This window comes from Eschscholzia californica, unplaced genomic scaffold (assembly GCF_041429995.1).
Source record: "Eschscholzia californica isolate CP2 unplaced genomic scaffold, dmEscCali1.0.p SCAF_3, whole genome shotgun sequence".
NCBI lineage: Eukaryota > Viridiplantae > Streptophyta > Magnoliopsida > Ranunculales > Papaveraceae > Eschscholzia > Eschscholzia californica.
Window position 1 is genome coordinate 59,282,532 of NW_028238420.1, and position 26,037 is coordinate 59,308,568.

The 26,037-nt window shown below is 35.3% G+C and overlaps 1 protein-coding gene and 3 pseudogenes across 4 annotated transcripts; all 4 read left to right on the plus strand.

The window, feature by feature from the left end:
- Window positions 1-1,008: 1,008 nt before the first annotated feature.
- Window positions 1,009-11,605, plus strand: LOC147552568 (brefeldin A-inhibited guanine nucleotide-exchange protein 2-like). Its single transcript, XM_086671555.1, has 11 exons — window positions 1,009-2,847; window positions 4,925-5,242; window positions 5,418-5,763; window positions 5,869-6,291; window positions 6,371-6,660; window positions 7,318-7,591; window positions 7,742-8,247; window positions 8,381-8,702; window positions 8,880-9,249; window positions 9,658-10,343; window positions 10,800-11,605. Exons 1-11 carry the CDS (start codon window positions 1,655-1,657, stop codon window positions 11,424-11,426), a joined length of 5,355 nt encoding a protein of 1,784 aa, XP_086527681.1. The 5' UTR covers window positions 1,009-1,654; the 3' UTR covers window positions 11,427-11,605.
- Window positions 11,606-13,099: 1,494 nt separating this feature from the next.
- Window positions 13,100-14,099, plus strand: LOC147552569 (calmodulin-like protein 3 pseudogene; annotated as a pseudogene). Its single transcript, XR_015238517.1, has one exon. The product of XR_015238517.1 is annotated as a calmodulin-like protein 3 pseudogene (transcript).
- Window positions 14,100-17,247: 3,148 nt separating this feature from the next.
- Window positions 17,248-20,854, plus strand: LOC147552570 (brefeldin A-inhibited guanine nucleotide-exchange protein 2 pseudogene; annotated as a pseudogene). The gene is made up of 2 exons (XR_015238515.1): window positions 17,248-17,439; window positions 17,895-20,854. The product of XR_015238515.1 is annotated as a brefeldin A-inhibited guanine nucleotide-exchange protein 2 pseudogene (transcript).
- Window positions 19,883-20,854, plus strand: LOC147552571 (calmodulin-like protein 3 pseudogene; annotated as a pseudogene). The gene has a single exon (XR_015238516.1). The product of XR_015238516.1 is annotated as a calmodulin-like protein 3 pseudogene (transcript).
- Window positions 20,855-26,037: the final 5,183 nt, after the last annotated feature.

The window sequence follows — 26,037 nt, forward strand, 5'->3', positions numbered from 1 at the left end:
TCCTCAAAAAATTTATTATTTTAACATTTTAACCCTAATAGTTTTGTCCCTCTAGTAAATGCAAGTTGGACACAGGTGACTTGCCCGACCCAAAAATTGTTGTCCACATAGGATATTTGATTGTCCGTATATTGGCCACCTTATTAAATCGTCTCTTTCCTATATGAGATTATTTTTAGACACCTCTTACATGTGATGATCTTTGAGCACATATTTTTTTTTTTCTTACGTGCAGTTTTTATTCCAATCCGTGTGTAGTTCTAATACCATGTGAAGTTTATAGTGAAACCAATTGAGAGAGAAAAACCTAGATATTATAGTCTTTGGTACTAGAACATCCATTCCTATTACTCTAAACAGTAAAAAAGTGAAGCACGCCAACGTCCTAATTAAACCTTAATCGTCAAACTGATCCCTAATGATATTGTATCTGTCAAATTAATGCATATTTTTATGCACATATACACTAAAAATATATTATCCAATTCAAATCTGATTAGTCCTAGCCTCCCAGGCTCCTAGCTAGTCCACTTAAATTTTTTTGTTGAATTGAAGACTATTAAAGAATTAGAATTATAAATAGTATTCCTATGACCACAGATCCATTGATTAAGCTTCTGTTTTCAGTTTGTCAACTTGGATGAAAAAAGAGTATGTTATGTCTTGGCCATCTTTCTCTTCCTTAATAGAGGACATATACTATTTTTTTTTTGATGAACAGAGGACATATACTATTACTATCCCTTATCATTCATTCTCCAACAACTAATGAGTTTCTTTGTGAGAAAAAAAGTATTAAAAAAACACGAACTTTTAAAAAATCTATCATATCTACATATCAAATAATTTCTACATTATAAACTTGCACACAGATGCATTGTAGACATAATATACCGAAGATGTAGCCCAAGTGGGTGGATGCATGAATGAGCCATAATGTGTCCGTCTTAAGTGTTGCTCTCTTCAACGTTTGTTCCATATATCCCATACGGTGAGAATGTAAAAGCTACTTTAAAAAAATGTGTGAGATCTGTTTTGAGTAGTTTTACAAGTGATTTTGGGATGATTCACGAACTAAAACGAGCCCGACAAAATTTTCTAATCTTTTCAGACTAGTCCAATCTTAAATAACCTCAGGTCTGCTTGACTGGCACATAACCCTTGATAGGTCCGACCTGGCTCGACCCCACAAGATGGATAGCTCCAAATTAAAATTAATCTCTGTCCTAAAGCAAATTTACAAGTGGTCAACTTTTTTTTTTTTTACTCTCTAATCTCGAGAGCTAAAAATTCGCGTTTGTTAGTCTCAGACAAATGCTTACTACTACTTACAGGGACATTTTAGTCATTTATTAATCCAAAATTAATTCTCCGTTTTACTTTTCTAATCCAGTTCTGAAATTTCACTTGGAAGATCATTTTATACCATTTTTTCTAACTCTCTCTCTCTCTCTTCGACTTCTCTGCTTCTACTAGCAGCGAATGAAAAAACAGTAATGAAATCATCACTGACCTAACACAAAAGGGGAAGAGGTATGCTCATAGTTCTTTGACTCAACAAAACCCTAGAAAATTCAATCTCTCTCTCTTGATTTCTTTTTACGTTTTTGTTTATTCGGGATCTGAGATACTCTGTTAGTAGTAGTGATCGGGAATGGCTTCTTCGGAAGCTGATTCCCGTTTGAGTCTGGTAATTACTCCAGCTTTAGAAAAAATTATAAAGAATGCTTCTTGGAGAAAACACTCAAAACTTGCTCATGAATGTAAATCAGTACTCGATCGATTATCTTCACCAGATAAATCACCATTATCTCCTACTCATGAATCTGAAGCTTCTCAAAATGGTACTACTATTTCTGGTCCTTTACACGATGGTGGACCAATTGAATTTTCATTATCTGAATCTGAATTAATTCTTAGTCCTTTAATCTCTGCTTGTGGATCGGGGTTTTTAAAAATTGCTGATCCAGCTTTAGATGCAATTCAGAAGTTAGTTGCTCATGGTTATGTACGTGGTGAAGCGGATCCAAGTGGTGGTCCTGATTCTAAGCTTTTATCGCGTTTGATTGAATCTGTCTGTAAGTGTCATGAATTAGGAGATGAAGCTATTGAACTTATGGTACTTAGAACACTTTTATCAGCTGTTACTTCAATTTCGTTACGGATCCATGGAGATTGTTTGTTGTTGATTGTTAGGACTTGTTATGATATATATTTGGGTAGTAAGAATGTTGTTAATCAAATTACTGCTAAAGCTTCTTTGATCCAAATGTTAGTTATTGTATTTAGGAGAATGGAAGCTGATTCTTCCACTGTTCCGATTCAGCCAATTGTAGTTGCCGAATTGATGGAACCTAGTGAAAAGTCAGAGAAGGATGAGGGTATGACTCAGTTTGTTCAAGGTTTTATTACCAAGATAATACAGGATATTGATGTTGTTTTGCATCCAATGACCCCTCGCAAGGGTTCATTGGGTGGGCACGATGGTGCTTTTGAGACTACAACTGTTGAAACAACAAATCCAGCAGATTTGTTGGATTCCACAGATAAAGATATGTTGGATGCTAAGTACTGGGAAATTAGCATGTATAAGACAGCTTTAGAAGGTAGAAAGGGTGAATTAGCAGATGGAGAGGGGGATAAAGATGATGATTTGGAAATACAAATAGGTAATAAGCTGAGACGAGATGCCTTCTTGGTGTTTAGAGCGCTTTGTAAGCTCTCCATGAAAACACCTCCCAAGGAAGCATTGGCTGATCCTCAATTGATGCGTGGCAAAATAGTAGCTTTGGAGTTGCTTAAGATTTTGTTGGAGAATGCAGGAGCAGTTTTTAGGACTAGTGACAGGTATCTCTTTTCCATATTATCTATTTACCGTTGTTTTGTTTTTCAGCAGCTCAATAACATATTGTAGTTGACACTGTAGAAAGTAAAATTTAAACATTTGGTTTTGTTTCCATACTTTGTCTTTATGCTAGTGCATGTCTACGTATTTTGAATCTATGTAATCTAAAGTCTCTTGTAGTGTATTAGATTCTGGAATGTTACCACTACCCATTGCAAGTAATATGATTTTTTTTTTTGTTGAAGAAACACACCAATAAATCTAATTGACTAGGTAGGAAAAGGAAAATAGAACCAAAAGAGCTGTCTAACAGTTGATATAAAATCAGACGAGGAAATAGAATTCCAAGTGCTAATTTGATGTCCTAGTAGAATTATTTCTTTATCCATTACTGTCACTTAACTTCTATGCATATACATTCATTATACTTCGTTACATATATTTAATTAGATATTTATTATCGTCCCATCTCTGATGTATATACCTTATTTGGCTGGCTTCTGATACAAACTACTTAAGATTCTTATTAATATGTGCAATGCTAATATACCATGAGGCATAAATGAAGTATTCAAGGAACCAATGGTTCTAGTGCGTATCAATTTGCTATATGTGATATTTTTATTTGTGTGCCCGTAGCACATTGAATGAGTCCTTCATAAGTCATAAGTCAGAACCACCGCATACACCGTGGGGGTGTGGTTGTTTACTGAGGATCCTTTGGATGACAAAGTTATGGATACAACTCATAAGTAATAACATGACAAAAGACTCCTTTTCAGCTTGAGAAGGAAGAGAAACGATACAGCAATGACAATAAGGTTCTTTTATTCTCAAAAGGTCTCAAAGTCTCTAAAGGATGCAAAGAAATCCCCATTGCACATTTGCACTCCCTTTTTTATTTCCTAAACTGCAAACGGAATCACCTCGTTGGGTTCATTATTTATGTAAGGCATAGTTGGGCAAGGTACTAGGTTCCTGCAGGTACAGTCGACATGCTTGAGACCTAATCTCTTTGTACATAACATAGTAAGATCACTAGGTCCACTACCTTAATTGTAGTTGCAACGTGGTAGGGAGGCCAAAGCCTAAATTGCAACTATTAATTATGGAAATTGCATGTTGACTAAGGAGCATCCTTCCTGCAAGAACGGGAGAATGATCCAATAAAATCGTACGAAACTCCACGATAAGAGCTACTATGAGCCATAAACTTGCTCGTTTACATGCATGGGACTAGGAGACAATTCGAATACACCCTAACAAAAGAGAAGGAGATTGTATGGCTAAAGCAGTCATCTTTGCATCTCCAAGAAGGGGATGTAACTCTGCTTCATGTTGTCACTTCATTTTAATCTTCCAAGTCCCTAGTCGGTGGGTTGGGTCTGACTACGAGGAAGTAATCATTCATCAATCAATTTGAAAATCGACTGAGTGATCTTGTTGAAGTGTTACTTATGTCAAGGTGGTACTGTAAGGATAGGATGCCTTCCTACCTTACCAGATTGCCTACGTTAATAATAGGATAAGGAGGGTGAAATGACAAGATTTCCTTGGAAACCATGTTTCCCCTTTTTCTTATTCAAATACGGTAAAGTAGGAGGTAAGGTGGCAGTGAGGCAAAGACATGCTTCAGGGATATGTTTTATTTTCATTAAGAAAAGAATACAAATATGTTAATAATATATTTATCTGTAATTTTTTAATGATAAGGATGACCTCTTACCCCTGAACATTACTCTAAATATCTCCATTTGAGCGCCGTAGAAGCTCAAATGCGTGTGGAAAATGTTCTAAGGACCGCTGTGAGTCCCAAGTTTTTCTGGTATCAATTATATCCTCATTCCACCAGTACACCCAATCTCACAAATATTGAAGAAACTCTTGAAGCCATAGATTGTTGATCAAGATTCTATGATCGTCTTTACTAATGAATTCATGTATTTTGTTTTGTATTCTTGATGCTTCCTTTTTTTGGTCCCTTCACTATCTGCTCTATAATGACGGTCGTTTTCATGTCTTTCTTCTTGAACTAACCATTATGCCATGATTTGATGGTTTTTCGTTGTTGTGGGACAGGTTTTTAGGTGCGATTAAACAATACTTGTGCCTATCGTTGCTCAAGAACAGTGCGTCCACTCTCATGATTGTTTTTCAGCTTTCTTGCTCCATTTTCATTAGTTTGGTCTCGAGGTTTAGAGCTGGATTGAAAGCAGAAATTGGTGTGTTTTTTCCTATGATTGTTCTTAGAGTTTTGGAAAATGTTGCCCAACCAAATTTTCAGCAAAAGATGATTGTGCTGAAGTTTCTGGAGAAGCTCTGTGTTGATTCACAAATCTTAGTTGATATTTTCATAAACTACGACTGTGACGTCAATTCATCAAACATATTTGAGAGGTTTGTTGTTTCTTTTCCTCCGTACAGAATTCCTTTATTATAAAACGTGGTTAATTTTGAGGCTGTTTATATTTTTTGATATTCAGTTCCAATGTTTTCTCTCCTTTCACCATGTCAGACAGTTTTTGGTTCTGAAAACTTATTTGCATGTCTCCTAATCTTACTCTCTTGGTAGGATGGTCAATGGACTTCTGAAAACAGCTCAAGGTGTTCCAGCTGGTTCTGCCTCTAGCTTACAGCCACAGCAGGATGCAACAATGAAACTTGAGGCAATGAAGTGCTTAGTGGCTGTTTTGAGATCAATGGGTGATTGGATGAATAAACAGTTCCGCATACCTGATCCCAGCTCGCGCAATAAATTTGAAGCACTTGGAAGCAGTCCCGACATTGCAAGTCTTCCTCTGGCAAATGGTAATGGTAGTGAGCTTGCGGAAGGATCTGATTCTCAATCTGAGACTTCCAGCGAAGTTTCTGATGTTTCATCAATTGAGCTGCGCAGAGCTTACAAGCTGGAGCTTCAGGTTGGTATTTTTTTTAATGTTTCAATTACCAACATTTTCTGGCCCTAGGTATGTCCTTTTTGCAGCTTGATGTTGCCTGTTTGATCTTATCTATGACTATGGCAGGAAGGTATATCTCTTTTTAATCGGAAACCAAAAAAGGGTATTGAATTCCTTATCAACGCGAAGAAGGTTGGCGAGTCAGCGGAAGAGATAGCAGCTTTCCTTAAAAGCACGTCCGGGTTAAATAAGAGTTTGATTGGTGACTACCTGGGAGAAAGGGAGGAGTTACCTCTAAAAGTCATGCATGCATATGTTGATTCCTTTGACTTTGAAGGGATGCCGTTTGATGAGGCTATCCGAACCTTCCTACAAGGTTTTAGGTTGCCTGGCGAGGCACAAAAGATAGATCGTATCATGGAGAAATTTGCTGAGCGTTTCTGGAAATGTAATCCGAAGGCTTTTACTAGTGCAGATACTGCTTACGTTCTTGCTTACTCCGTGATACTGCTAAACACTGATGCACACAACCCCATGGTGAAAAACAAGGTATATTGTCCTTGCCTTGTTTCTTTTTGGATGTATAAATTATAAAACTATATGGCTTATTCTGTCGTTGATGATGCAGATGTCTCCTGATGACTTTATTAGAAACAACCGTGGTATAGATGATGGAAAGGATCTTCCTGAAGAGTACTTGAGATCCTTGTACGAACGCATTTCGAAGAATGAGATTAAAATGAAAGATGATGAGTTGGCTCCACAACTGAGGCAGTCTGTAAACTCAAACAGAATCTTAGGTTTGGATGGTATTCTAAATATTGTTATCCGCAAGCGAGGGGAAGAACATATGGAGACGAGTGATGACCTCATCAGGCAAATGCAAGAGCAGTTCAAAGAAAGAGCTCGCAAATCTGAGTAAGCTCTATGGATTTTATTATTGCAAATATTGCTGTGCAGTTTGAGCTGCTGGTTGTAGATATTTATTTGTGTTTACGTTTTCCTATTTTTATTTATTGTTCTGCCATGTCGCTCACTCGTTCAGAGAGCGGAAGGGGGACTAGTCGTCACCTTGCCGGCTAGCTTTGGCACAGGACTGACTCGCTTGACGAATTTAAGCCCTTTTGTTGGGTGAAATGTTCTAAGCTCTGAATAAACTGTTTAACCACACAATCTAAGTCCCGTCTAAGGTGCCCACGTAGTATTAATAAGAATGAGAAACTGTGGAGTAGTTTTGGAACCAGTGGTTCATCAAATTGCAGGTGTATTAGTTTTTGTGGGAGAAGTCCTGAATTCAGACCCTGGGGTTGTCGCTAATTAGGTATTGGCTCAAATAATCCATTAGAAGTAATGTTCAAACCAATGAGGCACATAATTCCGGAATTTAGTGAAAATAAGAGAAAAAGATAGATAATGCTCAAATATTAAGGAACTAGTGTTTAGTAGTGCCCCTTGAAGTGTATAGCTTTGCCAATTAGCCCTATGCCCCCATTACATGTGTTTCCTCTTTTTCGATGAACTTATCGAACTTCTCTAGGTAATGTTCTTGATCTAGTTCCCTTTGGCAAATTGTAGGTCAGTTTATTACGCAGCGACTGATGTGGTGATTTTGAGATTCATGATCGAGGTCTGCTGGGCTCCTATGTTGGCTGCCTTTAGTGTTCCACTTGATCAGAGTGATGATGTAGTGGTTATAGCTCACTGTCTTGATGGTTTCCGTTGTGCCATACATGTTACTGCAGTAATGTCCATGAAGACTCATAGAGATGCTTTTGTGACTTCACTAGCCAAGTTCACATCTCTCCACTCACCTGCAGATATCAAGCAGAAAAATATTGATGCTATCAAGGTCCGTGGTTGGATTGATAATTTACTTTTTCCATTTTAATTAAGTAACCAATATTTGTTACGTATTGAACTTTTTGGACTCTCAGAGGCTTCGGTTGTTAGTTTTTCATTTTGTTAGTGATCTTATTTGACAATTGATTGCAATCTACAGGCAATTCTTACCATTGCAGATGAAGAAGGAGATTACTTACAAGAAGCCTGGGAGCATATCTTGACTTGCGTATCCCGGTTTCAGCATTTGTGTCTTTTAGGAGAGGGTGCTCCTCCTGATGCAACTTTCTTTGCAGTTCCTCAGCATGAACTAGAAAAATCAAAACAATCCAAGTCGACAATGCTTCCCGTACTTAACAAGAAGGGAGCTGGGAAAGTTCACCATCCAGCTGCAGCTGCAAGAAGGGGTTCATATGACAGTGCTGGTATTGGTCGCCATGCTTCTGGATCAATTACATCTGAACAAATGACCAATTTAGTTTCTAACTTAAACATGTTAGAACAAGTTGGAAGCTCTGAAATGAATCGTATATTTGCGAGGAGTCAGAGGTTGAACAGTGAGGCAATTATTGATTTTGTGAAAGCTCTATGTAAGGTGTCCATGGATGAATTGCGATCTACATCTGATCCACGGGTTTTCAGCCTTACCAAGATTGTTGAAATTGCGTACGAAATCTTCGCCCCTTGCATCCTCTTTTTTTAATTACTTAGTTGCTCAAAAATAGTGTTTATATGTTCATTTCTGTAAAGTTATCTCGTATTTTTTTTCTTCATCTCATTAGTGTTTTCTTTCATGCAGTCACTACAACATGAATCGCATCAGGCTTGTCTGGTCAAGCATCTGGCTTGTACTCTCAGACTTCTTCGTAACCATTGGATGCTCAGATAACCTTTCAATTGCAATATTTGCAATGGATTCATTGCGGCAACTGGCTATGAAGTTTTTAGATAGGGAAGAATTGGCAAATTATAATTTCCAGAATGAGTTCATGAAGCCTTTTGTCATCGTTATGCGTAAGAGCAGTGCTGTTGAAATAAGAGAATTAATCATCAGATGCGTCTCTCAAATGGTTTTATCTCGTGTCAATAATGTCAAATCAGGATGGAAAAGCATGTTCATGGTACAGCTCAATCTCCTTTGACTTGTTAATCGCTTTTGTTTAGTATTATTATTTTCAGTTTTTACATTTTACTAATGTTAAATATAGAGTTGAAGTTTTCAAGGATTTCCGTCGTTACATAATGCACGTGACTGCCATATTTGGTGATTTATAATGCTTTATGACTGAATTTTTCAGGTTTTCACAACTGCAGCTTCTGATGACCACAAGAACATCGTAATGCTGGCTTTTGAGATAACGGAGAAGATTATTCGTGATTACTTTCCATATATAACTGAAACTGAAACGACCACCTTTACAGATTGTGTGAACTGTCTAATTGCTTTCACTAATAGCAGATTTAGCAAAGACATTAGCCTCAATGCAATTGCTTTCCTCCGTTTCTGTGCGGCAAAACTTGCAGAAGGAGACCTTGGTTCCTCGAGGAGTAAGGACAAGGAAGCTCTGGGGAAGGATGCTTTAGCATCACCTAGTTCTAGCAAAGATGGAAAGCAACAGAGTGCACAGTTCCCTGATCACCTCTATTGCTGGTTTCCATTGTTGGCAGGTAAGATACATGCATCCAATAGATTTCAGTTATCTGGTTGATGGGGGTGTTAGAAGGGGTTATTAAGGATGGGTCATGGCGTCATGCTATATTCCTATTTATATTCGTATTAATATTTATATCTAAATCTGAATATTTGTCCATTGATGTTCCATATTTTTTTTTTTTTTTTGTTGAGGTCATTGATGTTCCATATTAGCTACATATGTATATGATTTACGTCTGTTATTTGTTCATCGATCCATTTTATGGCTTTTACTGGTTAGGAGAACTTCAAAGATGAACTATATATAACAAATATTTTGGATTTAGTATTTCTAAACAGAGATATAAATTTTTCCCCCCTTTTTCAGGAGGTGATTGCTTCTAATACACAAGAATAAGTTTATCTCTTTTTCCTTTTTGCAGGATTGTCAGAACTTAGCTTCGATACAAGACCTGAAATAAGAAAAAGTGCCCTACAAATTCTGTTTGATACTCTACGTAACCATGGTCATCTTTTCTCGTTACCTTTGTGGGAACGAGTTTTTGATTCAGTTCTTTTTCCCATTTTTGACTATGTTCGTCATGCCATTGATCCTTCTAGTGGACCTTCGATAGGGGAGGGACTTGAACTTGATACTAGTGAGCTGGATCAAGACGCATGGCTTTACGAGACATGTACATTGTCTCTCCAACTAGTCATTGATCTTTTCGTCAACTTTTATAGCACAGTCAACCCATTATTGAAAAAGGTGTTGCTATTGCTGGTAAATTTTATCAAGCGGCCCCATCAGAGCCTTGCTGGCATTGGAATTGCTGCATTTGTTCGTCTAATGAGCAATTCAGGAGATTTATTTTCAGAAGAAAAGTGGTTAGATGTGGTTTTATCATTAAAAGAAGCAGCTAATGCTACTCTTCCAGATTTTTCGCATGTCCTGGATGGAGAAAGTGTGGGTAGAAGCAGTAAAGAATCCTCGACCAGTTTCACTAATGGAGAAGCTACCGAATCTATTGCACCTGATGATGATCAGGACAACCTGAGATCTCACAGGATTTATCTTGCAATCAACGACGCAAAATGCCGAGCTGCTGTTCAGCTATTGTTGATTCAGGTACACAGTTTTGCTGTCAATCTCATTTGTATATTTACGACTATACCTAGAATTACATAACCTTCATACATTAGAATTAACTTTGGCCATGAAGACATTCCTATATAACTTGTACTTACAAAATTTCGCACTAGACCCACTGAATTGATGCAAGCATCTTGCAAGTATTATCTGAGTATTATATATGAGTAGTCGAGTATTTATATCGACAGTCTAAAGCTGTCAAATAATAGTATCCGTGTTACGTTGTCAAATTATGATAATTCTCGAAGTGACTAAATTCTGTCAGCCATTTTTTCTACTTCGCATGTTGGTATTTTAAGATTACAAGAGGTTATTAATTTCTTCAACCAAATAAAATCAAATTTGTAGGGGATTTACTCGTTAATTTGTTTTGCTTTTCATATAACAAGTAAAACTTCTGACCTATTTTTCTACTGATTTCAATTTATGTAGGCTATTATGGAGATCTACAACATGTACAGAACTCAACTTTCAGCAAAGAATACGATTGTGCTGTTTGAAGCTTTACATTCGGTGGCATCCCATGCTCACAGAATAAACATCGACAATAATCTCCGATCAAAGCTACAAGATTTTGGCTCCATGACTCAGATGCAAGATCCTCCATTACTACGACTGGAAAACGAGTCCTACCAAATTTGCCTCACATTGTTACAAAATCTTGTCCTCGATCGACCAGCCTCCACGTCTGACAAAGAAGAAGACAGTAAAGTTGAAACCTACCTAATAGATCTCTGCAAAGAAGTCCTGCGGGTCTATCTTGATACAGCACGCCCACCTCAGCTATCTCGAGTCACATCAGAAAACAGTAGGGCCCGTTGGTCGATCCCTCTCGGGTCAGCTAAAAGGAGAGAGTTAGCAGCAAGAGGTCCAGTGATTGTAGCAACACTTCAAGCGATTTGTGCGTTAAGAGACGACGTGTTCAGAAACAATTTGAGTAATTTCTTTCCACTATTATCAAACTTGATAACCTGCGAACATGGATCGAGTGAAGTTCAAGTGGCGCTAGGTGATATGCTTAGTTCGTCAGTTGGTCCGGTTTTGCTTCAATCCTGTTGAGGTGAGTTAGTCAAATCTTGGTCCTGTGATTTGTATGATATTTTTCTTTTTGCAAGTATTCTGCGATTGCTTTCTTGTTCATTTCCTTGTTGTCGGTTTAGTTGCAGAATTTAAAGTACAAGTTAGTAGATGATGAAAGTAAAAGATATGATTTTCAAATGCAAAAGAGTATTGATGGATTTTCTCTTGTATTGATAGTAGCAATTTTTTAAAAGTCTTTATTCTTCTAAGTCGGTTTGCTCCCACGAGGTGAGGCGGCCCCTAGCGTGTGCGCCTTGATGCATGAAAGGTGCGGCCCCTAGAGTACGCCTTGATGCATGAAAGGTCAAAGGTGTAAACTATTTTTTTGTAAGGATTAATTATATGAAAACATAATATGGAGTAGTTTTTTCTACTTTACTACCATAATATAAATTTCCAAGTGTTTAATGGACAAAACTACTACCATTTTTTGTGTTGGCCGACGAATCAAAAGTACTAGTTATTTCAGAAGTGCCCATCTTATTCTCGAGACACCAGGTGACTGACTCGTTTCGAAGTGTGTTTTCAAGTATTTTAAAACCTTTAATGGTAATTTTAAGAACCATAGAAATACTATCACTTTCAGAAACTAGTCCGTTAGAGTAAAACTATTCACATTGTCACTCTACCTTTTTGTTCATCAATGTTATTCTGATAACTCCCAATAGGTATATAGAAACTAGTCGGTTAAAGTAGTACCATCCTACAAACACGAGTCTTCTATTTAGGACAATCATAGAAACTCTTGAAAACGGGTTGTCTCTAGCTTTTGTTGTTTGTCCTTGAAACGAAAAATGTTTTTTTCCTGTAGCCTTTCACCAGGCTGCATACTTGTTATTGGTGTGGCATGATCTAATAATGAACTTTCCCTAACTATGATCTAAAGATTTACGAATTCGGAATCAACCATACAATTTGTTTCATATCTTTAGATAAGATTTTGAATATGGATGCATAATATTCTGTTTTTCAACAATTTCATTTGATTCCAAAAACAATGTGAAAGAGAAGAAATTAAAAGATGATTGAAAATTGTCACTCCTCTTTTGGTAGTTTTGCAAGCTGATTGAGAAAGAGCTCAAAGGCTCCACCACCAAGAGTTTGATTTGGTTTCCAAGTAGGGTCCTCTACGAAATAAAATTATTGCAAGGTGACAAAAACAAAAAGAAAGATATACATGGCACATGTACCTTCACATGCATCTCCACCATACATGATAATCTCACTTTCTTCCCTTTTTCTTCTTCTATTAACAATCCCCGATCAATCTCCTATATTCAACCACCATAACCATAACCCACCACCACACCTCTCTCTCTCTCTCTCTCTCTCTCTCTTCTCTCACTCTCTCTCTCTCTCTCTCTCTCTCTCTCTCTCTCATCTCTCTCTCTCTCTCTCTCTCTCTCTCTCTCTCTCTCTCTCTCTCTCTCTCTCTCTCTCTCTCCTCTCTCCTCTCCTCTCTCTCTCTCTCTCTCTCTCTCTCTCTCTCTCTCTCTCTCTCTCTCTCTCTCTCTCTCTCTCTCTCTCTCTCTCTCTCTCTCTCTCTCTCTCTCTCTCTCTCTCTCTCTCTCTCTCTCTCTCTCTCTCTCTCTCTCTCTCTCTCTCTCTCTCTCTCTCTCTCTCTCTCTCTCTCTCTCTCTCTCTCTCTCTCTCTCTCTCTCTCTCTCTCTCTCTCTCTCTCTCTCTCTCCTACAACCATGTTTTCTTCTCTCAAAAATTGCATAAGCTCAACAAAGAAGTGTCTTAGACATTCTCTTCATCAAGTGAAGTTCATGACTAGAATTAGAAGAAAACCCAAGAAGAGATTATTATTCTCAAGTGGGTTTGATTGGATTACTTCATCATTTGCAGCCATGGGAGTATCTAACCAATTGAAACAAGTGTTTAAGCTAATAGACACTAATGGAGACGGTAAAATATCGTCGATAGAACTAGGAGAAGTACTATTATGTCTTGGTCATGAGGAATCAACAATTGTAAAAGAAGCAGAAGTTATGGTAAAACAAGTAGACAGTAATGGAGATGGTTTTATTGATTTAGATGAATTTATGATAGTTGTTGGTAGTGAACATGGTGGAGATAGTGATTTAATGGATGCTTTTCTTGTATTTGATTCTGATAAAGATGGGTTTATATCAGCAAAGGAATTGAAACAAGTTTTGGTTAGTCTTGGATACTATAAGTGTACTCTTCATGAATGTTCTTTAATGATAAAGGGAGTTGATAAAGATGGTGATGGTTTTGTTAATTTTGAAGAATTCAGATCTATGATGAAAGGTTGAAGAAGCTAATAATGATGTTTGATGACCATCTTCAAAGTTCAAGACCTCCTCTTCAACGAAGGGTACTCAACTGAAGGAAAATAGTGTAGGTGAGTAAATTGAATGAGATTTTATTTTTTCTTCCAATTGAAATGAAATTTGTGTGAACTAAGTAGGTCAAGTATCACATCATGTAGTTAAGTTTAGCCGTGTGAATATTTTCGGAACTACTGAAATTTGCACCGATCGGTTGAATAGATTTTAAGAATTTTGCCTAGACGAAGTATAACTTGTGTTTTATCAAATATAGACATATAAACTGTATATTGCTAATTCTGTTCAAAATTTTGTAACATATTACCAATTTTAACAGATTCATATCTTAGTTTGTTATATATGGAGCAAATTTGTTCAACAAAAAAAAAATATATGGAGCAAATTTTGATTAAGAAATGAGGCCTTTCTACTTTCTTTTTGCCCAATATTTAGGGCAGAGAAAAATTTACTTAACCTCTCTCTCCATAAAAGTGAAGTCAAAGTCAATGCATATAAGAAAACACTAAGGGGGGGGTAGTGGAGCAAGACTTTCCCGGACTCTTGAGAGTCCGCGAAAGTCTGAGGCATTCAAATCCAGACATTTGAGAGTCCACGAAAGTCTGAGGCATTCAAATCCAGACATTTGAGAGTCCACGAAAGTCTGAGGCATTCAAATCCAGACATTTGAGAGTCCACGAAAGTCTGAGGCATTCAAATCCAGACATTTGAGAGTCTATGAAAGTCCGAGGCATTCGATTGTAGACAAAATATGTCCCAGACTTTGGTGGACTTCATAGTTTGATGAATTTGTGAAGGATTTGGGACAAATTTGGAAGCCAAAATGTCTTTCAAAAAACAAGAGACATTTGAAGTCCATCATGTGATCAAAAAACAATAATAATATTAAAATAATAAATGTCTACAAATGTCCATCAATGTCCACAAATATTCACAGATGTTTACGAAAGTCGAAAAATATATTTTTGAAATGTTAGTATAAATATATTATTTCATGTGATTAAACAATAATAATAATATTAAAATAATAAATGTCTACCAAATGTCCATCAATGTCCACAAATATTCACAGATGTCTACGAAAGTCGAAAAATATATTTTTGAAATGTTAGTATAAACATATTATTTCATGTGATTAAACAATAATAATAATATTAAAATAGTAAATGTCTACCAAATGTCCATCAATGTCCACAATATTTACAGATGTCTACAAAAGTCGAAAAATATATTTTTGAAATGTTAGTATAAATATATTATTTCATGTGATTAAACAATAATAATAATATTAAAATAGTAAATGTCTACCAAATGTCCATCAATGTCCACAATATTTACAGATGTCTACGAAAGTCGAAAAATATATATTTTTGAAATGTTAGTATAAATATATTATTTCATGTGATTAAACAATAATAATAATATTAAAATAGTAAATGTCTACCAAATGTCCATCAATGTCCACAATATTTACAGATGTCTACGAAAGTCGAAAAATATATATTTTTGAAATGTTAGTATAAATATATTATTTCATGTAATTAAAAAATAATAATAATATTAAAATAATAAATATCTACCAAATGTCCATCAATGTCCACAAATATTCACAGATGTTTACGAAAGTCGAAAAATATATTTTTGAAATGTTAGTATTAATATATTATTTCATGTGATTAAATAATAATAATAATATTAAAATAATAAATGTCTACCAAATGTCCATCAATGTCCACAAATATTCACAGATGTCTACAAAAGTCGAAAAATATATTTTTGATTAGCACAAATATAATATGCATTACACATTTTGTCAATGGACTCAAGATCTTAAAATGTCCCCAGGACATTTTGTCTATGGATCAAATGTCTTGAAATGTCTATAAAGACATTTTGTCTACAAACTCTCAATGTCTTGAAAATGTCTATGAACACATGTTGTCTATAATAACTCATCCGAAATGTCTTGAAATGTCTACGGGACATTTTGTCTATGAAAGTCTGTGAAAGTCCCGCTCCACTACCCCCCTCTAAGATTCCATTCTGGTTTGTCCAGTGGTTTACCACCCCATCAAAGTAAGTTTCACAAACTAAAACGATTTGTCATTGGCAAATCAAAATTTGGGCAGATTTAGGTGCAGTTTGTTTTTTTATAAATTTGAATTTGAAAATTGAAATAATTAGGTATACAACTTTAGTTGTTTTGCATGTTTTTATATTGAGATCTTAAAACAAGTGTTGATATTCAATGCAAATGTTTTCAGTTTTTAAAACAAGTCTAAATTTGAAAAGAAGACATTATTTTAAGGTGTGGATTGCTTAGAGAAGTAAAGACAAAAGACATGCAATACTCAAATTATACAAGTAATTACACATTATTTATTTCAGATTTCAGAGCCAACAAAAAACAAACAACACCTAAGTATGAAAGGAAACGATGTCGTTTTTAAATTAAACACCATTACAAAACGAAATCATAACACTTCATATTTGAAAGATCCTAAATAGGATTTCAACACGAGATATTAACTTAAAATATATTAATAGTTGATTGTTATTACACCAACTAATCACTTAGTATTTTTTTGGGTTATTTCCCTAATGGCCCCCTACTTTGTGACCAGCTTCCCGCCTGGCCCCCTACTTTACAAGAAATACCCATATGGCCCCCTTCCGTTATAACACCGTTACTCTCTCTTTTCCATTTCTTTTCTCTCTCCTCTAACATGTTTTCTCTCTCTGCCACCTCGTTAAAACCAGCCACATCATCGTCTTCACCGGCAGGGTCGCCGGCCGGCCAAATTTCCGGCCGGCGACCTTCAAACTTTTTTTTTTTTCTCTCTCTCTCTAAAAAAAAAAAAAAATCTTTTTTTTTTTGAAAATCTCTCACCTCTCTCTCTCTAAACTCCGGCGAAGTTTCACGAACAGACCCAGATCTGGGTCTGTTCTTCACGAACAGACCCTGATCTGGTCTGTTCGTGATGAACAGACCTAACTCCGGCGAAGTTTTCCTTCGCCGGAGTTTAGAGAGAGAGAGGTGAGAGATTTTCAAAAAAAACAAAATTTTTTTTTTTTTAGAGAGAGAGAGAAGAGAGAGAAAAAAAAAAGTTTGAAGGTCGCCGACCTAAAATTTGACCGGCCGGTGAAGACGATGATGTGGCTGATTTTAACGAGGTGGCAGAGAGAGAAAACATGTTGGAGGAGAGAGAAGAGAAATGGAAGAGAGAGAGTAACGGTGTTATAACGGAAGGGGGCCATATGGATATTTCTTGTAAAGTAGGGGGTCAGGCGGGAAGCTGGTCACAAAGTAGGGGGCCATTAGGGAAATAACCCTATTTTTTTTGTCAAATACTCAAATTACTTATGAAAACTGACTGGATTCGACATAGATTCCTAGTCACTTTATTTTGGATTTAGATGAACCAAACAGTAGTACTATATTAATTATTTGTTATTCCTTTCACATAGATTCCTAGTCACTTTCAGATTTTTCGCATATCCTGGATGGAGAAAGTGTGGGTAGAAGCAGTAAAGAATCCTCGACCAGTTTCACTAATGGAGAAGCTACCGAATCTATTGCACCTGATGATGATCAGGACAACCTGAGATCTCACAGGATTTATCTTGCAATCAACGACGCAAAATGCCGAGCTGCTGTTCAGCTATTGTTGATTCAGGTACACAGTTTTGCTGTCAATCTCATTTGTTTATTTATGACTATACCTAGAATTACATAACCTTCATACATTAGAATTAACTTTGGCCATGAAGACATTCCTATATAACTTGTACTTACAAAATTTCGCACTAGACCCACTGAATTGATGCAAGCATCTTGCAAGTATTATCTGAGTATTATATATGAGTGGTCGAGTATTTATATCGACAGTCTAAAGCTGTCAAATAATAGTATCCGTGTTACGTTGTCAAATTATGATATTTCTCGAAGTGACTAAATTCTGTCAGCCATTTTTTCTACTTCGCATGTTGGTGTTTTAAGATTACAAGAGGTTATTAATTTCTTCAACCAAATAAAATCAAATTTGTAGGGGATTACTCATTAATTTGTTTTGCTTTTCATATAACAAGTAAAACTTCTGACCTATTTTTCTACTGATTTCAATTTATGTAGGCTATTATGGAGATCTACAACATGTACAGAACTCAACTTTCAGCAAAGAATACGATTGTGCTGTTTGAAGCTTTACATTCGGTGGCATCCCATGCTCACAGAATAAACATCGACAATAATCTCCGATCAAAGCTACAAGATTTTGGCTCCATGACTCAGATGCAAGATCCTCCATTACTACGACTGGAAAACGAGTCCTACCAAATTTGCCTCACATTGTTACAAAATCTTGTCCTCGATCAACCAGCCTCCACGTCTGACAAAGAAGAAGACAGTAAAGTTGAAACCTACCTAATAGATCTCTGCAAAGAAGTCCTGCGGGTCTATCTTGATACAGCACGCCCACCTCAGCTATCTCGAGTCACATCAGAAAACAGTAGGGCCCGTTGGTCGATCCCTCTTGGGTCAGCTAAAAGGAGAGAGTTAGCAGCAAGAGGTCCAGTAATTGTAGCAACACTTCAAGCGATTTGTGCGTTAAGAGACGACGTGTTCAGAAACAATTTGAGTAATTTCTTTCCACTATTATCAAACTTGATAACCTGCGAACATGGATCGAGTGAAGTTCAAGTGGCGCTAGGTGATATGCTTAGTTCGTCAGTTGGTCCGGTTTTGCTTCAATCCTGTTGAGGTGAGTTAGTCAAATCTTGGTCCTGTGATTTGTATGATATTTTTCCTTTTGCAAGTATTCTGCTATTGCTTTCTTGTTCATTTCCTTGTTGTCGGTTTTAGTTGCAGAATTTAAAGTACAAGTTAGTAGATGATGAAAGTAAAAGATATGATTTTCAAATGCAAAAGAGTATTGATGGATTTTCTCTTGTATTGATAGTAGCAATTTTTTAAAAGTCTTTATTCTTCTAAGTCGGTTTGCTCCCACGAGGTGAGGCGGCCCCTAGCGTGTGCGCCTTGATGCATGAAAGGTGCGGCCCCTAGAGTACGCCTTGATGCATGAAAGGTGTAAACTATTTTTTTGTAAGGATTAATTATATGAAAACATAATATAGTTTTTTCTACGTTACTACCATAATATAAATTTCCAAGTGTTTAATGGACAAAACTACTAACATTTTTGTGTTGGCCGACGAATCAAAAGTACTAGTTATTTCAGAAGTGCCCATCATCTTATTCTCGAGACACCAGGTGACTGCCTCGTTTCGAAGTGTTTTTCAAGGATCTTAAAACCTTTGATGGTAATTTTAAGAACCATAGAAATACCATCACTTTCAGAAACTAGTCGGTTAGAGTAAAACTACTCATATTGTCACTCCACTTTTTTGTTCATCAACGTTATTCTGATAACTCCAATAGGTATATAGAAAGTAGTCGGTCAGAGTACCATCCTATAAACACGAGTCTTCTATTTAAGACAATCATAGAAACTCTTGAAAACGGGTTGTCTATAGCTTTTGTTGTTTGTCGTTGAAACGAAATTTTTTTTTTTTCTGTAACCTTTCACCAGGCTGCATACTTGTTATTGGTGTGGCATGATTTAATAATGAACTTCCGCTAACTATGATCTAAAGATTTACGAATTCGGAATCAACCATACAATTTGTCTCATCTCTTTAGATAAGATTTTGAATAGGGATGCATAATATTCTGTTTTTCAACAGTTTCATTTGATTCGAAAAACAATGTGAAAGAGAAGAAATTAGAAGATGATTGAAAATTGTCACTCCTCTTTTGGTAGTTTTGCAAGCTGATTGAGAAAGAGCTCAAAGGCTCCACCACCAAGAGTTTGATTTGGTTTCTAAGTAGGGTCCTCTACGAAATAAAATTATTGCAAGGTGACAAAAACAAAAAGAAAGATATACATGGCACATGTACCTTCACATGCATCTCCACCATACATGATAATCTCACTTTCTTCCCTTTTTCTTCTTCTATTAACAATCCCCAATCAATCTCCTATTCAACCACCATAATCCACCACCACCTCTCTCTCTCTCTCTCTCTCTCTCTCTCTCTCTCTCTCTCTCTTTCCTACAACCATGTTTTCTTCTCTCAAAAATTGCATAAGCTCAACAAAGAAGTGTCTTAGACATTCTCTTCATCAAGTGAAGTTCATGACTAGAATTAGAAGAAAACCCAAGAAGAGATTATTATTCTCAAGTGGGTTTGATTGGATTACTTCATCATTTGCAGCCATGGGAGTATCTAACCAATTGAAACAAGTGTTTAAGCTAATAGACACTAACGGAGACGGTAAAATATCGTCGATAGAACTAGGAGAAGTACTATTATGTCTTGGTCATGAGGAATCAACAATTGTAAAAGAAGCAGAAGTTATGGTAAAACAAGTAGATAGTAATGGAGATGGTTTTATTGATTTAGATGAATTCATGATAGTTGTTGGTAGTGAAGTAGGTGGAGATAGTGATTTAATGGATGCTTTTCTTGTATTTGATTCTGATAAAGATGGGTTTATATCAGCAAAGGAATTGAAACAAGTTTTGGTTAGTCTTGGATACTATAAGTGTACTCTTCATGAATGTTCTTTAATGATAAAGGGAGTTGATAAAGATGGTGATGGTTTTGTTAATTTTGAAGAATTCAGATCTATGATGAAAGGTTGAAGAAGCTAATAATGATGTTTGATGACCATCTTCAAAGTTCAAGACCTCCTCTTCAACGATACATCATTTTCGAAGGGTACTCAACTGAAGGAAAATAGTGTAGGTGAGTAAATTGAATGAGATTTTTTTTTTTCTTCCAATTGAAATGAAATTTGTGTGAACTAAGTAGGTCAAGTATCACATCATGTAGTTAAATTTAGCCGTGTGAATATTTTCGGAACTACTGAAATTTGCACCGATCAGTTTAATAGATTTCAAGAATTTTGCCCGGACGAAGTATAACTTGTGTTTTTATCAAATATAGATATATAAACTGTATACTGTTTATTCCGTTCAAAATTTTGTAACATATTTACCAATTTTAATAGATATGATCTTAGTTTGTTATATATGGAGCAAATTTTGATTAGGAAATGAGGCCTTTCTACTTTCTTTTTTGCCCAATATTTAGGGAAGAGAAAAATTTACTTAACCTCTCTCTCCATAAAAGTGAAGTCAAAGCCAATACATATAAGAAAACACTAAGATTCCATTCTGGTTTGTCCAGTGGTTTACCACCCCATCAAAGTATAAGTTTCACAAACTAAAACGATTTGTCATAGGCAAATCAAACTTTGGGTGCATTTAGGTGCAGTTTGTTTTTAATAAATTTGAATTTGAAAACTGAAATAATTAGGTATACAACTTTAGTTGTTTTGCATGTTTTTATATTGAGATCTTAAAACAAGTGTTCATATTCAATGCAAATGTTTTCAGTTTTTAAAACAAGTCTGAATTTGAAAAGAAGACATTATTTTAAGGTGTGGATTGTTTAGAGAAGTAAAGACAAAAGACATGCAATACTCAAATTATACAAGTAATTACACATTATTTATTTCAGATTTCAGAGTTAGAGCCAACAAAAAACAAACAACACCTAAGTATGAAAGGAAACGATGTCGTTTTTAAATTAAACACCATTACAAAACGAAATCATAACACTTCAGATTTGAAAGATCCTAAATAGGATTTCAACACGAGATATTAACTTCTTCATCAAAAAAAAAAACACGAGATATTAACTTAAAATATATTAATAGTTGATTGTTATTACACCAACTAATCACTTTACATAGTAATTTTTTTTTTTTTTGTCAATTACTCAAATTACTTGTGAAAACTTACTCGATTCGACATAGATTCCTAGTCACTTTATTTTGGATTTAGATGAACCAAACAGTAGTACTATATAATTATTTGTTATTCCTTTCAAGAGGAGGATATCAAAGAGAACCTGTGGGTGGGTGGGGCAATGACTAGGGTTTTTAAAATTTGAAGATATCAGATCGTCTTGTACGTCAAAACAAACAAAATGAAAAACATAAAAACAAGTCTGTCACTGAACTCAATTGAAGAGTTTGTCATCTCATGGCATGCCCCAAAGGCCCCAACTATTAACTCCAAAATTTGTTTTTGCTCTCGCATCCAAAATACTTCCCCAAACATGGACTTTCTTATTCATCTTCGTCTTCACTTTGGACCACCACCATTGTTCGGGTACTAAATCTTTGTTGGATATAAAAATGAAGATTTAGAATCGGCATAAACAGTTCTAGTTCGGTTCTCGGTAAACGAGTACCCATTGCCACCCCTAAAAGTTATTTTTTCTTGTTTTCTTTGCCCATTTAAATAGCTTGTCCCTTGATCAAAACATTCGTTTAGTTTAAAAATACTAAACAACATCACTACTTATTAATCGTCCAACTATTTGAACTTGTATTAACTTGTTTCGTTTAGAGATGCCTTGGAGTGCCTCTTCATTACTAGCTCAGTAGCTCCTCTACCTTCGAAAAAAATCCAAGGAACACCTTTTCTATATATCAAATCTCAGAATATCACTAGTCTAATATTTGTTAATCGCCATTTTAATTAAGAAATAAAGATGACTAATTTGTTCAAACCTAAAGAAAATGTGTTAAGAAATGGTTATATACTTCTTTGGAGATGGAATCATGTAGAGAAGGTTTTCAGTGACCCTCGATGTTCTTAAATTCTTTTAGAAATTGTTTAATCCACAGTGGTTTCACAACAAATAAAACACCTCTTGTACATAGTTGGAACACAGAAAAAATTCAAATTTTAGTAAGCTTAGTCGGTAGAAAAGAGTGGTCGGCGATCAATGAGGGTGGTAGGGACGGGGAGGGTAGAGGTTCTTAGGAATAGGAGTTTTCATGATATCAATGAGGGAAGGAAACGAGAAGTGGGTGAATAAAAGCTGTAGAAACTCTTTCATATTCACCAGGTAGGAGGAGCGCTTAGATAATGAGGCGGTCTAAACGGATTGACGAAGTCCATGGGGTGTGGAGGGCCCATTAACAGAAATGGGCAGGGCCTATAGAATTTCCATATCACATTGCCAACAATAACGTGTTCTCTTTTGTCAAAATTTGTTTGCCCAAGTAGTTGAAAGTGCTGACATAAACTCCAAAGCCCTTGAGGTCCTAGGTTCAATTCTCAGAAGAAGTGGAATCCAGGTTATAACATGTATTTTTTGCTAAAAGTGCCCCCCAAAACATCTTTGACCACAATCATTCTCTCCAAAAGTCTATAGGCGCCCCTTTGGCTTGGGTATTTTTTGAGAACTACAAATACCAAATATTAAGATCTAACTGCAAGAGAGGATGAGTGATACTCTGAGCGTCGAGTGAAGAAAAGAAGCAAGAAGTGTGTGAGCTCAAAGAATTGGATGTAACGCTCGGAGGGAACGAGATTGATTCAGGGAAAAAAGTAGAGGAGAAAGAAACCCAAAATAGTTTTTGGGATCTCCTTAACAAACTCCGCTGCAATCGAACTGTATAAATGCAACACTGGATGAAGCCCAGCTCCGAAATCCCTCCAAAGGCACCCCATGTCTTTTCGTGCACCCCAAGTGAAATTGGTTTCACCCATATGGAACACAAACTTCTATTGGTTCAACCATGTTTAACAAAAGAAAAATACATCTGACTAATTTTTAAATGCGCCATTGAAGCTCTGGTTTAAAAGATCTTCAAGCAAAAAAATGATTCTATCTGGTTTTGCTTGATATCGGAAATGTTACCTTATGTAAAATAATTTGTCGATCACGATAGAACGTGTTTCAATGCGGTACGAATGAGATATCTAAAGGACATTTTTTTTGGATAAACTGTTTTGGAGGTTTCAATGGGGAGATATCTTGACAAAAAAAAAAGAGATTGTTATCAGTAAGTTTTAGTCCCACACTCCCACTAGTCACATGACCTTAATTGGCAAATGACATTGTTATCAGTGATGTGCATGTTTATTGTTTAAACTCAGAACTCTTTAAGAGGAGCCTTATAACGAAAAAGAACCATGCAAATTACTTAAAACCTAACAATCTTGAACAAAATTACATCAGGGAAATTTGGTCAAAATTCCCTATAAATTTATTTTTTTGATGACCAGTCAATTTTTTTTCTTCTTCAGCTCTCTAATAAATTTTTTTTTTTTTTGCAACAACTTAGCAACACTTTGCGACAACTTTGCAACATTTTGAGACAGTTTTGCAATAGTTTGGGACATTTTTGCAACACCTTGCGACATCTTTACAAAAATAGTGGGTTTTTAACCAAACAAAATAGAAATTTTTCATTAAAATAATATAAATTTTGAGTTTTTAACAAAAAAAAAACTTGTCTTTTTAACATAAAAGAGTTTTACATTGACTCTTGGCACCAGTTTCTTGATTACAAAACCTATAATCTGAAGTTATCTAAAACCCCTACTATCTTTAGAAAACTATTGAACCTACCCCTAGCTGCTGTCAGGGGCAGGGGTGGTCTCCAAATAGCTCCATCTATGTCTTCAGACATTTATTTTATTGATACGTTATAGAGAATTTGCAAATAAAATTTGAAAATACTTATATCCCTTATATTAATTCATAATTAGATGTCATCACTATCAAGATAGGTCTGAAGCTCTTCCCCTTCAATGAGTCTCACAGACTCCCTCTTCCTAAATTCTTCACATGTCTAAAATATATGAATAAGGATGATTAGTTTCCAAGGTCCAAGTAGGAAAATCTTAATTTTTGAAACATTATCATTTGCTTAAGTTCAAGTTTCCATGGAAATATTTTAGAATTCAAGTTTAATAATTTGATCCCAACAAAGAGAAGAAACCCCAAAGTAGAAAGTAATTAATATGTTCATTATTTATAATCAAATGTGGACTATTTGGAAGTTTACACTTTAAACCACTTTTAGCAAAATTACTAGTACTTATGTTAACAAACCCCTTTCCATAATTTAACCTTTTTGATGAATGGATCAAATAGTACATAATCCATTTATTTTTAACTAATATTATATAAATATATATAGTAGTTTAATTAATTAGTCTATTGTTTTTTTTATTTTTATAGGGTCGATTATAAGTTATCTCACAGCCTAAATATATATATTTATACATATAAATAAACTTGATATGTTACTATTTTACCTACACATGTTAAATCTAATCATTTTATCATTGCATGTTGAACTTGATTTATTAATCTTTTTGTTTTCTTATCATAATGAATAACTTTTCAGTTAATTAAAATATTCATCCGATACCTAAGAAAGAATTATTTGTCAAGCTTTGTCAAATGCATATCACTTTATATGGATAATATTTTCAACTAATTGATTTTGTTGTTTTAATTGTAACTTGTTTTATAAATTAATAACCTTTGGAATGTTGTTTAGAAATTCTGCATTTCCCAAAGTAATCATTTTTTTCTTTCCTTTTTTGGGACTTAGAATCCTATATTATTGGAGACAAGATCTTTATCTGATATAAATTACATCAAGTTCATAAGTTATCAAGTACAAGATAAATTATATAAATTCATAATTTTTAAAACATAAAATTAATTTAATTAATTAGTTTTCTTTAGATTATCTAAAGCCTATATATTTAACTTGTATCCTAAGTTGCAACCACATATATAAATACCCAAAATCTTGAGGTACACACATTTTCTTCTTTAGATAAGTGGCACTTCTCCATAGATGTTGGAGACAAAGTTATCATTTTATATAAGCTTTTTAGAATTTTATTAAGTTTTCTAGTTATACATAAATTATAGTAGTATGTTTTCTTTATGTTATAGTTTTAGTAATCAATTAAGTTAAAGGGTATTATATAATGTGTATATATTGAAGGTGCATGGATTTTCTTTTCTTACATTTTGAGATGGTTATGTGCTTAAGTGATCTTAAGGTAGCTAGATCAAGGTGTATACACTTTGTAGTGACAACACTATATAACGATTAACAAGTATATATTTAAGATCTTTCAACAAAAAAAAAGAACAAGTATATATTTAAGAAGTTAAATGTGAGAAGGACATCACTTATGTCAAAGTACAGTTGGTCGTCTAATACATAAGTATAAAGATAGGGTCACTTAGTTTTATTTTAAAGTTGAAAGGAAATGTCTCAAGCCTTAGCAGTTAACGATATTTTTTCTGTTTTTTACACCTAACACAGGTACAGGGTTTTGTTTTGGCAAAGGCTCCACGAGCCTCTCAAAAGGCCTCG

Excerpts from the sequence above, each read along its gene's own strand:
- LOC147552568 (XM_086671555.1), top strand. The coding sequence starts at position 1,655 with ATGGCTTCTTCGGAAGCTGATTCCCGTTTGAGTCTGGTAATTACTCCA. Across the intron at positions 5,243-5,417 it reads TCATCAAACATATTTGAGAG|GATGGTCAATGGACTTCTGA; the intron begins GTTTGTTGTTTC and ends CTCTCTTGGTAG. Across the intron at positions 5,764-5,868 it reads CTTACAAGCTGGAGCTTCAG|GAAGGTATATCTCTTTTTAA; the intron begins GTTGGTATTTTT and ends TGACTATGGCAG.